Raw genomic sequence first — 11,295 nt, 5'->3', positions numbered from 1 at the left:
GTTGTGATTCTTGTGAATACAGATGAAGCACCGAGGGCTGTGGGTTTGTCCTGGCATTTCCAGCCAGCTTTGGGTGGATACAGCTGTAAAAAGCGGTGCTGTACTGGTGTTGGCTTTGGTCAGAGGCCTAAAGTTGTAAGTTAATTCCGACGATGTATAACAAATCAGTCTACAGAAACCGTCTAGTAGCAATTTAATGGAAAATATGCATGATTCTCTGTTAAGAGTTGCTGGAACCTGTTGAGGGAACATTATGAAAGACCATGGCTTTCAGGCTTTGGAAGGCTAGCAGTGTTGCTGTTGTGTTGGCCAAATGCGGGTGACCTTTCAGGGATCTGTACTAAACTTCTACATATCCAAACAATTATTTCGTAACTAGACGTAATCTTTCAATTAGAACTGTTATCTCAAGTCAACAACAAAACTAGTTATCTCTCAATATTTTAACAAATCATTTAATTTTTACGTAGGGCGAATAAAAGTTTATTATGTTCTTCATTTACAAGTTTACATTTCTATCCTTATTGCAACAACCAAATCTGAAAAAAAAAAAAAAAATCCACCCCCAATTTAATATAAAAATAAATTAATAAATCAAGAATGGAGCCAAAACTACGAATATGAAGCCAAAAAATGGGTGTCCCACTCCCACTTATGAGAAAATCCCATTTGAAAAAACCAAAAAAAAAAAAAAGAGGATGAGAAACCTCTATCTCACCTCATCGACTGCCACTGATTCATTCTATGGCCTCTCTACTACCATTCTACCTACTCAAACCCACCACAATCTGCAAAGCCTCCTCAGCCCCGGCAACAACCGCCTCACCATCTGCACTAGTTGAGTCTCTCAATGATCAATTTGGTAGAAAAGGCATAAACTTTTTAGAATCAACTGATACAAGTACAAATGTTAATACTCCCATAGTTGAACTAAGTGTAAGAAATGGGAGCTCATTAAAGCTGCAACTATCAAATGCACACGTTACCTCGTATAGGCCTAAAGTGTACTGGAAAGACGATGGTTTTGAAGAGGTTTTGTACACACTTCCACAGTCCAAAGGCGGTATTGGATTAGTGCTTAATGATGTAACACAACCAGTTGCTGCTGCTGCTAAGAAACCCGACCCTTTCAGAAAGTCTGAACCTGCTGCTGCTGCTAAAGGGTCAGTACTTGCAGGAGCTGAGTGGTCTGTAAAAAATGTTGATTCAGATTCTTTTGATGCTGTCCAGGTATATTCAAAACAAAGTTGTCTCAATTTTCTTATCTTGTTGTAAACGGCATTGTATGATAAACTACTGATCAACTGGCCAATTAATTTACTTCAAAGTATTGAATTGTGCAATATAATGGCGTAGAGGTTGTGATACTATATGTAGTTTGAAGTACCACTACGTAGCAAACTCTAATTTACAATGGCTATAGGTACGCTTTAATCATAGGGGTAAAGCCAGCCATAAGGCTACCCATATAGGAATTCCTCTGAAATTTTTAAAAGGAGCTAGAAGAGACCATCCACATAATCTGAAGACAGAACTAGTCACATACGAAGTATAAAGTACTATTTTAGGATGTCAAGAAAACATTGTCACATTTCCTAATGTAGTAATGAGAGATTATTTAAATAATCTATACCGTTACTTGATTTATCTACGACATGAAAGAATTGACTGAGCTACTAAAGTATAAAGATTTTTTTTGGGGTAGAATCATACAGTAATTATGAGGATTTGGGACTTGGGACAAAGAGATGACTAGATGGAGTCACGGAGAAACTAGTTTCTAGACTGTTTAGGTAAAGTAAGACTGTTTAATCTGACAATCTCTGACTGGCTCACTGCTTCCCTAAGAGGGGTTTGCATTGGTACTAAAATGCTAAATTGGGTTTTAAATTGTTTGTTTGCTTGTTATGTTCAATACATTGTTGGTGGCCTGTCTGCTTATTATGCTCAGAAATTATACGATGCATTCATTCTTGTTCCCCTTTTCACTTAATCGTCTTCCAGGTTGAATTGAGTTGCACCAGTGGAACTCTAGACATAACATATGTAGTTTCCCTGTATCCTGAAAGCATGGCATCAGCAGTTCTTGTGAAGAACAATGGCCGCAAGGCGATTGATCTTACAAGTGCAATACTCAGCCATATCAAATTCAAAAAACGTGGAGGCTCGGGAATACAAGGACTTCAGGGTTGCTCTTATTGTTCTCACCCTCCTTTATCTTCACCTTTTGAGATTCTTTCTCCTGCTGAGGCCATGAAAGCTGATAGTGCTCAGTCTCCTAGCAAGCCCGGTCAATGGACCACGCAAGATGTGCCTATCACCATTTTAAAGGATAAGTTTAGCAGGGTTTATACAGCTCCTCCTTCAGAGAGATCAAAGCGATTCTACAGAACCCCGCCATCAAAATATGAGACGATTGATCAGGTAACAGAAAAAACCTTCATCTGACTGAAACACTTATGTATAATTACTGCATAATAAAGTTGGTACATTCTGCTATCATTTTCTGACTGAAACTCTTATGTTTTCGTTGTTTCAGGGAAGGGAGCTTGTGTTTCGAGTGATTAGAATGGGTTATGATGACATATACTTAGCAAGCCCTGGTTCTTTATCTGAAAAATATGGCAGGAATTACTTCATCTGCACAGGACCTGCTTCGATGTTGGTACCAGTGACTGTGGACCCAGGGGAGGGGTGGAGAGGGGCTCAGGTTATCGAGCATGATAATCTTACATAATTTGTAATTACATTCACTGTAAAGATGTGTCATTGTAACATGATTTATCACCTTGAAGATAAATAGGCTCCATAAATCATTTATTCATGTGACTTTGTGAAAGTTTACCAGTTAGCTGTTATGTATGTTGTAGGTTAAGCAATTCGGATCCTGCCCTAGGAAGAAAACTCCCATAATAATTGACTCATTTGAGGTAAACATAAAAATAGAAGCGAAATATGAAAGCCTACTCAATGGTATGGTTAATTACTCTTAAAAGGAAAATGAGCTCTCCAGTTTTGCGCAAATTATATCCCACAACCCAGAGTATGATGTGCATTGTGCTCCAGTTAAAGAAGACAAGTTTTTGGAACAATTAACATGTTATATACACCATATTCATAATGAATTCATCAATATATTTGTCATAGAGTTCATGTTCTGAGTGCATATTTGGATCAACAGATAGTAAGTATGGTGCTATTCAATGATATAATAACAGTCTGATGCATAAGGCTACTACATGATTACATCATACCCCCCTCCTAGGCTTTTTCCTCTTCACCTTTAAAAAAACGGGAAATTCAAAGCTCCTTATTTTAGGAAGAATAAGTTTGCATACATAAGCTCTTACAAGTTCAAATAATCAAATTTTAGATGAAAAGTAGTAGGAGACATTATTTCGCCTTTAAATTTTTCTATATTCAACAATAAGAAAAAATTTGTATAGCTAATCTCCATAAGTGGACAAATAATCAACAGAAAATATCTCAATATACACTTCCAAGTAAAAGCTCTGCTTGAGACAAATTGCTGGTAGCAAGGATAAGTGGACCCTCTTTATCTTCTTTTGCTTCCTCTTGCACTTTATGTCCTTCCTACATTCTATACCATGAACACCGTATTCTGATGGAACTCAAGAAAAAATGTCTTGCAGTTTTCTTTTCCCATCAAATACCTCTCTACTAACCACTACAAAATCCATAAACTCCCCTACCTCATTACCTCCTCACCTTTTGTCTACTTCATCCCGATATATTACCTTCAATAAAAGAGACTTTGTATTACCAATACCGGTGACTTCTCCTTCAGTTGCCTACCCACAACCTCCCTTCAATGTTAAGTACTTAGAGAGCGAATTTGGAAGCCATGGAGTATCTTTTTCCGAGCTTGGACAAAGCAGCTATGTCATCAGGATGCTCTTGGAGAATGGGAGTGCAGCCAGTATTTTGATGCCTAGTGGTCTGATCACATCCTATAAGCCTAAGATGTGGCATGGAAGCTCCATTGAGGTTTTGCATACCTCTGTTTCAGAACGAGCAACCGTGTATGGAGATGGTGGTGGTGGTCCTGTCATTCAAGGTGGTGTTTCTTTGGCCTTGAACTGTGTTGGTAAGAATGGATTTTCATGGTCTCCTGTTAGTTGGGTTCTGACTGATGTTAAAGGGAACTCCCAAGATTCTATTCAGGTTTGATTCTGATATTTTTCGAGAAACATTTAAGTACTGAATTTTTGTTACATAATTGACATATACAAGTAGAAAGAAGGTTTCAATGATCAAACAGTTAAGCAACTGATGAATTATAAGAAACAGTGCGCAAAGCAAATTTGTACTCCCTTCATTTGATGCAAGGAATAATAGACTTACATCATGATATCTTTTTCTTCCTCATTGTAGCATAAAGGTAATATGAAATACCACAAAATCTAACTTACTATAGAATGAGTGACCAATTATTATCTTTGGGACGTTGTGGATGGTGTATATGTATCTGATTGCAGCAGCAATTGTGAATTAGTAGTCACCTCTTTAAGTGAGTAAATTGAGTTAAAAATTGCTGAACTAACCATATGGTGCAAATTTTTATAGACATTTTAGCTGTTGTAAGGTGATTAAAGTTCAGTTTCCTCGCCACAGTTTTTCTGATGGCATATTGTATATCTTAAAATGCAGGTAGAAATGATAAGCAGAGAACTTGAAAACATGGTTGAAGTAAAATACAACATAACTCTGAGAGATGATACCTTGAGTTCAGAGGTCAGTGTTTCAAACTCGAGATCTTCAGAACTCGAGTCAACAGGCTCTATTCTAAGCCATCTGACTGTGAGCTCACCAGATGCCACTTATGCAATTGGATTAGAGGGATCAAATTATGTCAACAAGCTACCTCCCATCTCAGACTTCTTCATAATGCCTCCAAACATGGCAAAGAACAAAAAGACTAGTCAGTCATGGCCTCTATCATCACTCAAAGAGTTGTTTGGTGCAAAAACAGACGATACAGAAATAAACGAGCAAACAGAAGGTGAAGAGGAAGATAATTATAAGCATTTATCTGCAAAAATGAGCAGGATATACACATGTGCACCTCGAAACTTCACAATAATAGACAGGGTTGGGCTTTTTAACTTGTTATTTTGATAACTAATTTGAAAAATTATGGATAAAACTTCACAATGATTATTTACTGGACTAATTTGTTGAAATTTGTTTTTTTTTTTAACAGGGTAAAAGAAATTCAGTCATTGTTGGAAGGAGGGGCTTTGGAGAATTATACATGTACAGTCCAGGGTCAAGCCATGAACTCTATGGCAAGTATGCATACTTATGTGTTGGACAATCAGCTTTGCTCAAACCTATAACTTTAGGTCCTGAACAATCGTGGAAAGGCGAGCTGCGCTTACATAATCCAAATCTTTAAATTCCATAGTTAACACTTCCATCTTGTAAAAAGAACCCATCATGCAAAATGCATCAACTAAATGAATTGAGTCTGGCTTTGTTGTGTTGATGTCAAAATTTTCTATTTCTTCTCTTTTCACAGAACTGCTGAACAATGATTCTTTGTTAGGTCTTTATTGACTATTTGACTAGCTCTCAGGTTATATTCCTCCCCGTTTTAGAGGTCAGGTTTTTGTATAAATTTCCAGAAATGCTATCATTGTTGAAAACAAATAAATTGTGAATATGTTGTTTTTCGAGAATCTTAGAAAATAACTTATCAACAATGGTAGACTTGACATGCTCACAAGTTCACCTGCACCCAATAGATTGATCACAAAAACATTGCTTATCAGTTACCACCATGACTTAGGGAGTATCCTTCTATGCTGCCTTCTCTCTTTTCTCAGGCTCACTGATATCTGAAAATGGAACTGTTTTTTTTTACTGATGACAGACCAACTTTCTGTGGTCATTCTCTTTACAATATGACTGAACAAAAAGCACCAAGCTCTGTTGATTAACAGAAGCTGTTGGTCATAAAAGAAATTTATAAATTAAGCATAATACGAGAAATCTCATATGATAATTTCCTGCCAGAAGAGACCTATGATATTCTCCAAAGAGAGCTACTTGAAGTTTCAGAAGATGAAACAAGTACTCATTTGTACAGATACAATACAGCTTAACAGACTGATACATAGTAGGTCTCTTTTATGGAAAAAAAATGAAGTTTTCCAATGACAACTAAATGAACTAATCATACTACATTGGAAAGCTAAGTTGGAACCATTCCAACGAATTCACCCTGATCACCTAGCAATAACACTGATGCAAAACCTAAAGAAAATACCAGGACGATTAACAACACCAAAGTGGACATCTTCCGAAAGTTCCGCCCAGGAATTTTCACAATCTTCTCAGATGTACTTTGATCTTTATGGAACAATTTGAGAGAGACATCGCCATTAGCCATGGCCAAAACATCTTGAGTTGATGAGACTGATTCTGAATTAGAATTAGAATGACTTTGATGATCTTCACATCCATCTGTCATGTTGCCAGTGCCATCTTGTGGCCTATTTTTATTTAAGCAACTGCTTTGGTCATACTTGACTACAGGGCTCCATTCACAATTTGCTGAGCAAGGACTTCTCTGTCTTCTAGATTGATCACCAAAGTAGTCTGAGTTCTCATCATTATCCTGAAGTGAACGAACAAGCTTCCTAGGAGTAGTAAAAATCTTAAAATAATCAAGATTTATCTGAGAGCGTGTCCTCTGAAAACACCAAAAAGAAAGAGATTAGCTTAGCAAGCTTCAAGATTATTGCAGCCACAGATCAATAAAGTAGATTAAAGCGGTAAGGCCGTAAATTTTCATCCTGAAATAGGCAATTATAATATGACAATATGATGTCGTGCCAAGTAATAGTTCCTTTAATTAATTTTAAGAAGATATGGCATACATATTCAGAATTATGCACCAAATCAAAACTTAAAAATGCCAACAATTTCTAGCTCCATGATTAAAAAGTAGAGGGAGTAAAAAGGATGTGATAAAATATAAACAAAAGCATAAAGAATGCGCTATTAAAAACACTCAAGCAACTAAACACAGATCTAAACAATAGCAATTATTTCAAAAATTATACATGTTGGTAGAAGAATCATATGCTATAGCATGTTTCTAGGCCCATACAACCTTGTATGTCAAGTTTTATTTCCTAGCAACTGTAATCAGGGAACTAAGATGCTAAAGTCTACGCAACATTATTGTTTTAGGAATAATTGAGATGAATGTTTATGTTACCTGAGGACTGGGAGTTTGGCTTCTCATTGATGGACTTTGAGATCGGCTTCTCAAAGCTTTGTTTACTGGAGTTTGAGGTCGGCTTCTCAGAACTCCATTTGCTGGATTTTGAGCTCGCCTTCTGAATGCTCCATTTGATGGACTTTGTGGTCGGCTTCTCAGAGCTCCGTTTGCTGGACTTTGAGCTTGCCTTCTGAATGCTCCATTAGATGGACTTTGTGGTCGGCTTCTCAGAGCTCCATTTGCTGGACTTTGAGCTCGCCTTCTGAATGCTCCATTTGATGGACTTTGAGGCCGGCTTCTCAGTGATCCATTTACTGGAGTTCCAGGAATAAATCCTGGGAATCCATTAGTATAACTTCTCCTACTATCAGAACCTTCATCCTGTTCAGAGGACACATGAGATCTGACGCCTTCGTGAGCAAGTTCTGAGAAAAGTCCATCCTTTAGGGACACATTCACATATCCATTTTCTTGACTCCATTGCTTCCTATTGAAATTTCTCCTGATATGATTCCCATTACACGAAGCTTGACTCATTGACATTGGCGAGTCCATGAAAGACTCACCAAACGAATCAAAGGTCTGTGATTCGGGTGACACAGATAACGGTGACTGACTGCCAGGACTTGATAACTGTCTCCGGCTATTACTACTCCTACTGAAGTTGGAACCAGTCGTTGAAACCTCATCACAACTGATCTTAGATCCTTGATCTACTAATAGTTTTTTAGCAGTCTGCAATGCTTCAAATGCAGCACCCTTAACATATGGCATCTGATCAGACTGACAGTTCTCCATCTCCACAATAATTGAGTCTAGCTCCGAAAATATACTCCTGATATCCAAGCATTTCATCAAGGAATGCACCATCTGAATAGCTGTCAAGCGTTTCTGCGAATTCTTCTCAGTCAGGCCACAATTCAAGATATTCAACCCTGCCCTTATCAACAGCCGTGCATAAGCCTCAACTGTAAGACAATTGCGCTTGGCCAACGACATAACCAACCCCATATGAGAATTCGTTTGTGTCGATTTATCCTCCAAAGCACTAGCTAGCTTTAAGCAAACCTCATTCACCATTTCATCAGAAGCAAACCTCCAATTATCACAATCCACAAGGGCTTTCAAACAAAGGGCAGCACCACAAGACAGGCTCTCTTGAGAACCCAAAAGAGCATCTGTAAGCGGCTTACAAAGCGAATGGATCAACTGTTGTTTCTTATCTTCCGGCGTAGCAGACTCAATCCCATACCTAGCTATTGCAGGAACCACCTTAGAACATGCCTGCTGAAGAGGAAATGACCCTCCACTAGTAGTCAAAGTCTTAATAATAGAAGACATGATATTATCAAGTTGTGGCACAATGTTAGGCCCATGTACCCTAGCAAGAACTTCATAGATGGAAATAGTGTACTCCCCCGGCGACGAACCGGCATCCTTTGTCTCCGAAACTTGAGCAAGAAATAGTGGAATCGCTTTCGAGTCCATGTCTTTTACATACAGTTTCAGTGCTTTCATTGCAGACCTCCTACAGTCTGCATCCTTTAGTTTGGCTAACTCTTGCCGCAATGCAGGACTCAAATTCCTACCCATTGATAACCTGGTCCAATTTCATACATACAAAGACAAGAAACTAATCAATAAAAATCACATTACAAAATAAATTTAATCCACTAAAAACATTCAGATTCCCATTTCACATTTTCAATTGAAAGGAAAATCCCACATCAATTTACTTAATAAGGAACCAAAAATTGTCACTAAATTGATAAAACAAATACACAAAGGACTGAACTTTATAATATTAAACCCAAAATAATCAAACACCCATTTTACTAATTGCATTATTGAATAAAACCCACATCAATTTCACCACATATTACCAAAAAATGCAGCAAAAATATTGAAAAAATAGAGTGGACTTTTAACCAAGAAATCATATTTTTCGGCCTTGTGATTATACAATTTGCTAAAATATTAATAGCCCATCAACTATTTACACATTTTGACAAAAACCCACATCAATTTAACCTTAAAACCCCAAAAATTGACCCAAATCAAATTAAAAAACACAAGAAAAGTTACACTTTTATGAAGTTATAAGAATAGAGAATGGAAGAAAGAAATTACCTGGGCCAATGCAGCAGATTAAAGAAAGAGATTAAAGTCGAATTACTGTTGAAGATATACAACTCAAAATTCAAATGATGAAATTCTTTAATTTGAAACAGGAAAAAATTTAAATGGGAAAAGATAATGAAAGATCTACTCTTTCTCTTTAAAGAAGACAAAGAAAGTAAAAATATTCAAAATTTGGAAAGAAATCGAGAAATGAATAGTGAAAGAAAAGGAGGAAAGAGCAGCTGTAATGCATGAAACAGGGCTTTAAATTTTTTTCTGGGGTTTTTAATTTTTTGGTTTTTTTTAGGGTTTAAACAATTATTACAGCACTTAAGAATGTGTACTGTATGATCCAATTTTAAAATGTTTATAGGTTTGAATTCTTGGCATGAAATGCGCGCATTGTGTTTGTGACGTTTGAGTAATGTGCATAATAAAGACAAAACCATTTGAATCTAGTCTTGGGAAACGGGAATACCCTTTAATTTGAAATTTTTTTTTTATTTTTTTTATGTAATTCCCTCCGCTGTCCCTCACTCTCCTCAGCTCTTCTTTGTTTTTTGAATTTGTTTTTGTTTTTGTGGTCTAAGGAATATACACACTCTATGTTTTAAGTACGGATTTATATGATACTCGTATATCTCTATTTTTACATTATAGGAAGTATATTAAATATAATCATACACATATAATGCACAAATAGAGGTCAGAGTAGTGTATGTGAATAATGCAAAGTCAAATAGGGTTATTTATTTTGAAAGGTAGTAACGATTTGAATTGATTTTGAAAGAAAACTATTCAATTACGAAATATCAAATTTCAACTTCGTACAAGAATTAAGAGCATTTATACTAGTGGGTCGATGCTAAACGGATAAAGTAGATCTGATCCATCACCTGCTTCATATGTCACAAACCTCTTCTCATCCATTCAATTGGGGTTTTCGTCCAATGTATTGAAGTAGATGGATTGAGTTCACAGATATTCGTCTAATATTGTCATTCTTATTTATCGTGCATGTGTTACTCATCATACTGTTTGTGTGTGATATAAACCATGTTATGAACTCCAAGACATTTATCATTCTTGAACAAGTGTACCTTTTTTGGATAACTCTTGTCAATTATAAGGATATAGTAGATATCGTCTAGTTGGAGAAAGTCGATCAATCTAGCTAGACATCGACTAGTTGGATAGTGGGTTTCTTAGTTTCTTGTCAATGAGATTAGTAGTGGCAACTCTAAAGTTACGTGTTTTGTCTCTCGTATCATTAATGCCCATCTACACTTCTCATAGTGTAGGCGCAACTTTCAAGCGCCTACACCATAGTATAGGCACAAATCCGAGATGCCTAAAAGCCCTTTTTTATACAGTAAAAATTTTATAAAACTAACCACAAAATTTTCTGGACTTCAGTCTAGCAACCTTCTTCTCATGACCCGTTATTGATGAGAGACCGTTATGAAATTAAAAGAACGACTTATGTTGAGATCATATAAATTCAAAACCAAATATCACGTAGTTCTAAATAGACTTGGCTACTGGGCAGGTCGGGTCAGGGTCACTGCATGTCAAACATTTTATAGGGCTAATAATGAGTTGAGCCAATGCGGGTTGCGAGTCAATAGCGAGGTCGATAATGGTGGACCAACTAAATAAATAATAGATATAAACATTATTTAGTATATATGAAATTATGAATACAAAAATATCTACTCCCTCCGTCCCTTTTTTACATTCCTGCTTTTCTTTTTAGGTATTTCAAAATTACATTCCTACTTTCCTTTTTTAGTAAGTAAATTTTACCAAATATCCCAAATTATTCCTATTTTTCTGTTTTGTAATTAATGTTTTCTCTATTTTCTCACTCTTATTTTCAGAATCCATGTGCATTAATTTAGATGAATATGATTGATCCTTTT

General features: G+C 36.5%; 3 protein-coding genes across 3 annotated transcripts; 2 read left to right on the top strand and 1 right to left on the bottom strand.

The window, feature by feature from the left end:
- The first annotated feature begins 691 nt into the window (after window positions 1-691).
- Window positions 692-2,845, top strand: LOC145583154 (photosynthetic NDH subunit of subcomplex B 2, chloroplastic-like). Its single transcript, XM_081640324.1, has 3 exons — window positions 692-1,230; window positions 2,005-2,424; window positions 2,540-2,845. Exons 1-3 carry the CDS (start codon window positions 745-747, stop codon window positions 2,735-2,737), a joined length of 1,104 nt encoding a protein of 367 aa, XP_081496450.1. The 5' UTR covers window positions 692-744; the 3' UTR covers window positions 2,738-2,845.
- A 736-nt stretch (window positions 2,846-3,581) lies between these two features.
- Window positions 3,582-5,702, top strand: LOC145582237 (protein NDH-DEPENDENT CYCLIC ELECTRON FLOW 5-like). The gene is made up of 3 exons (XM_081639242.1): window positions 3,582-4,185; window positions 4,672-5,112; window positions 5,225-5,702. Exons 1-3 carry the CDS (start codon window positions 3,643-3,645, stop codon window positions 5,417-5,419), a joined length of 1,179 nt encoding a protein of 392 aa, XP_081495368.1. The 5' UTR covers window positions 3,582-3,642; the 3' UTR covers window positions 5,420-5,702.
- Window positions 5,703-6,038: 336 nt separating this feature from the next.
- Window positions 6,039-9,620, bottom strand: LOC145582236 (protein SINE1-like). The gene is made up of 3 exons (XM_081639241.1): window positions 9,383-9,620; window positions 7,250-8,852; window positions 6,039-6,718 (listed from the first exon to the last, which is right to left on the bottom strand). The coding sequence occupies exons 2-3, from the start codon at window positions 8,843-8,845 to the stop codon at window positions 6,218-6,220; spliced, it is 2,097 nt and encodes a 698-aa protein (XP_081495367.1). The 5' UTR covers window positions 8,846-8,852; window positions 9,383-9,620; the 3' UTR covers window positions 6,039-6,217.
- Between the last annotated feature and the right edge of the window lie 1,675 nt (window positions 9,621-11,295).

Source organism: Chenopodium album, chromosome 15, assembly GCF_948465745.1.
Source record: "Chenopodium album chromosome 15, dcCheAlbu1.1, whole genome shotgun sequence".
Taxonomy (NCBI): Eukaryota; Viridiplantae; Streptophyta; class Magnoliopsida; order Caryophyllales; family Amaranthaceae; genus Chenopodium; species Chenopodium album.
This window is presented reverse-complemented; position numbering and strand designations above follow the sequence as displayed.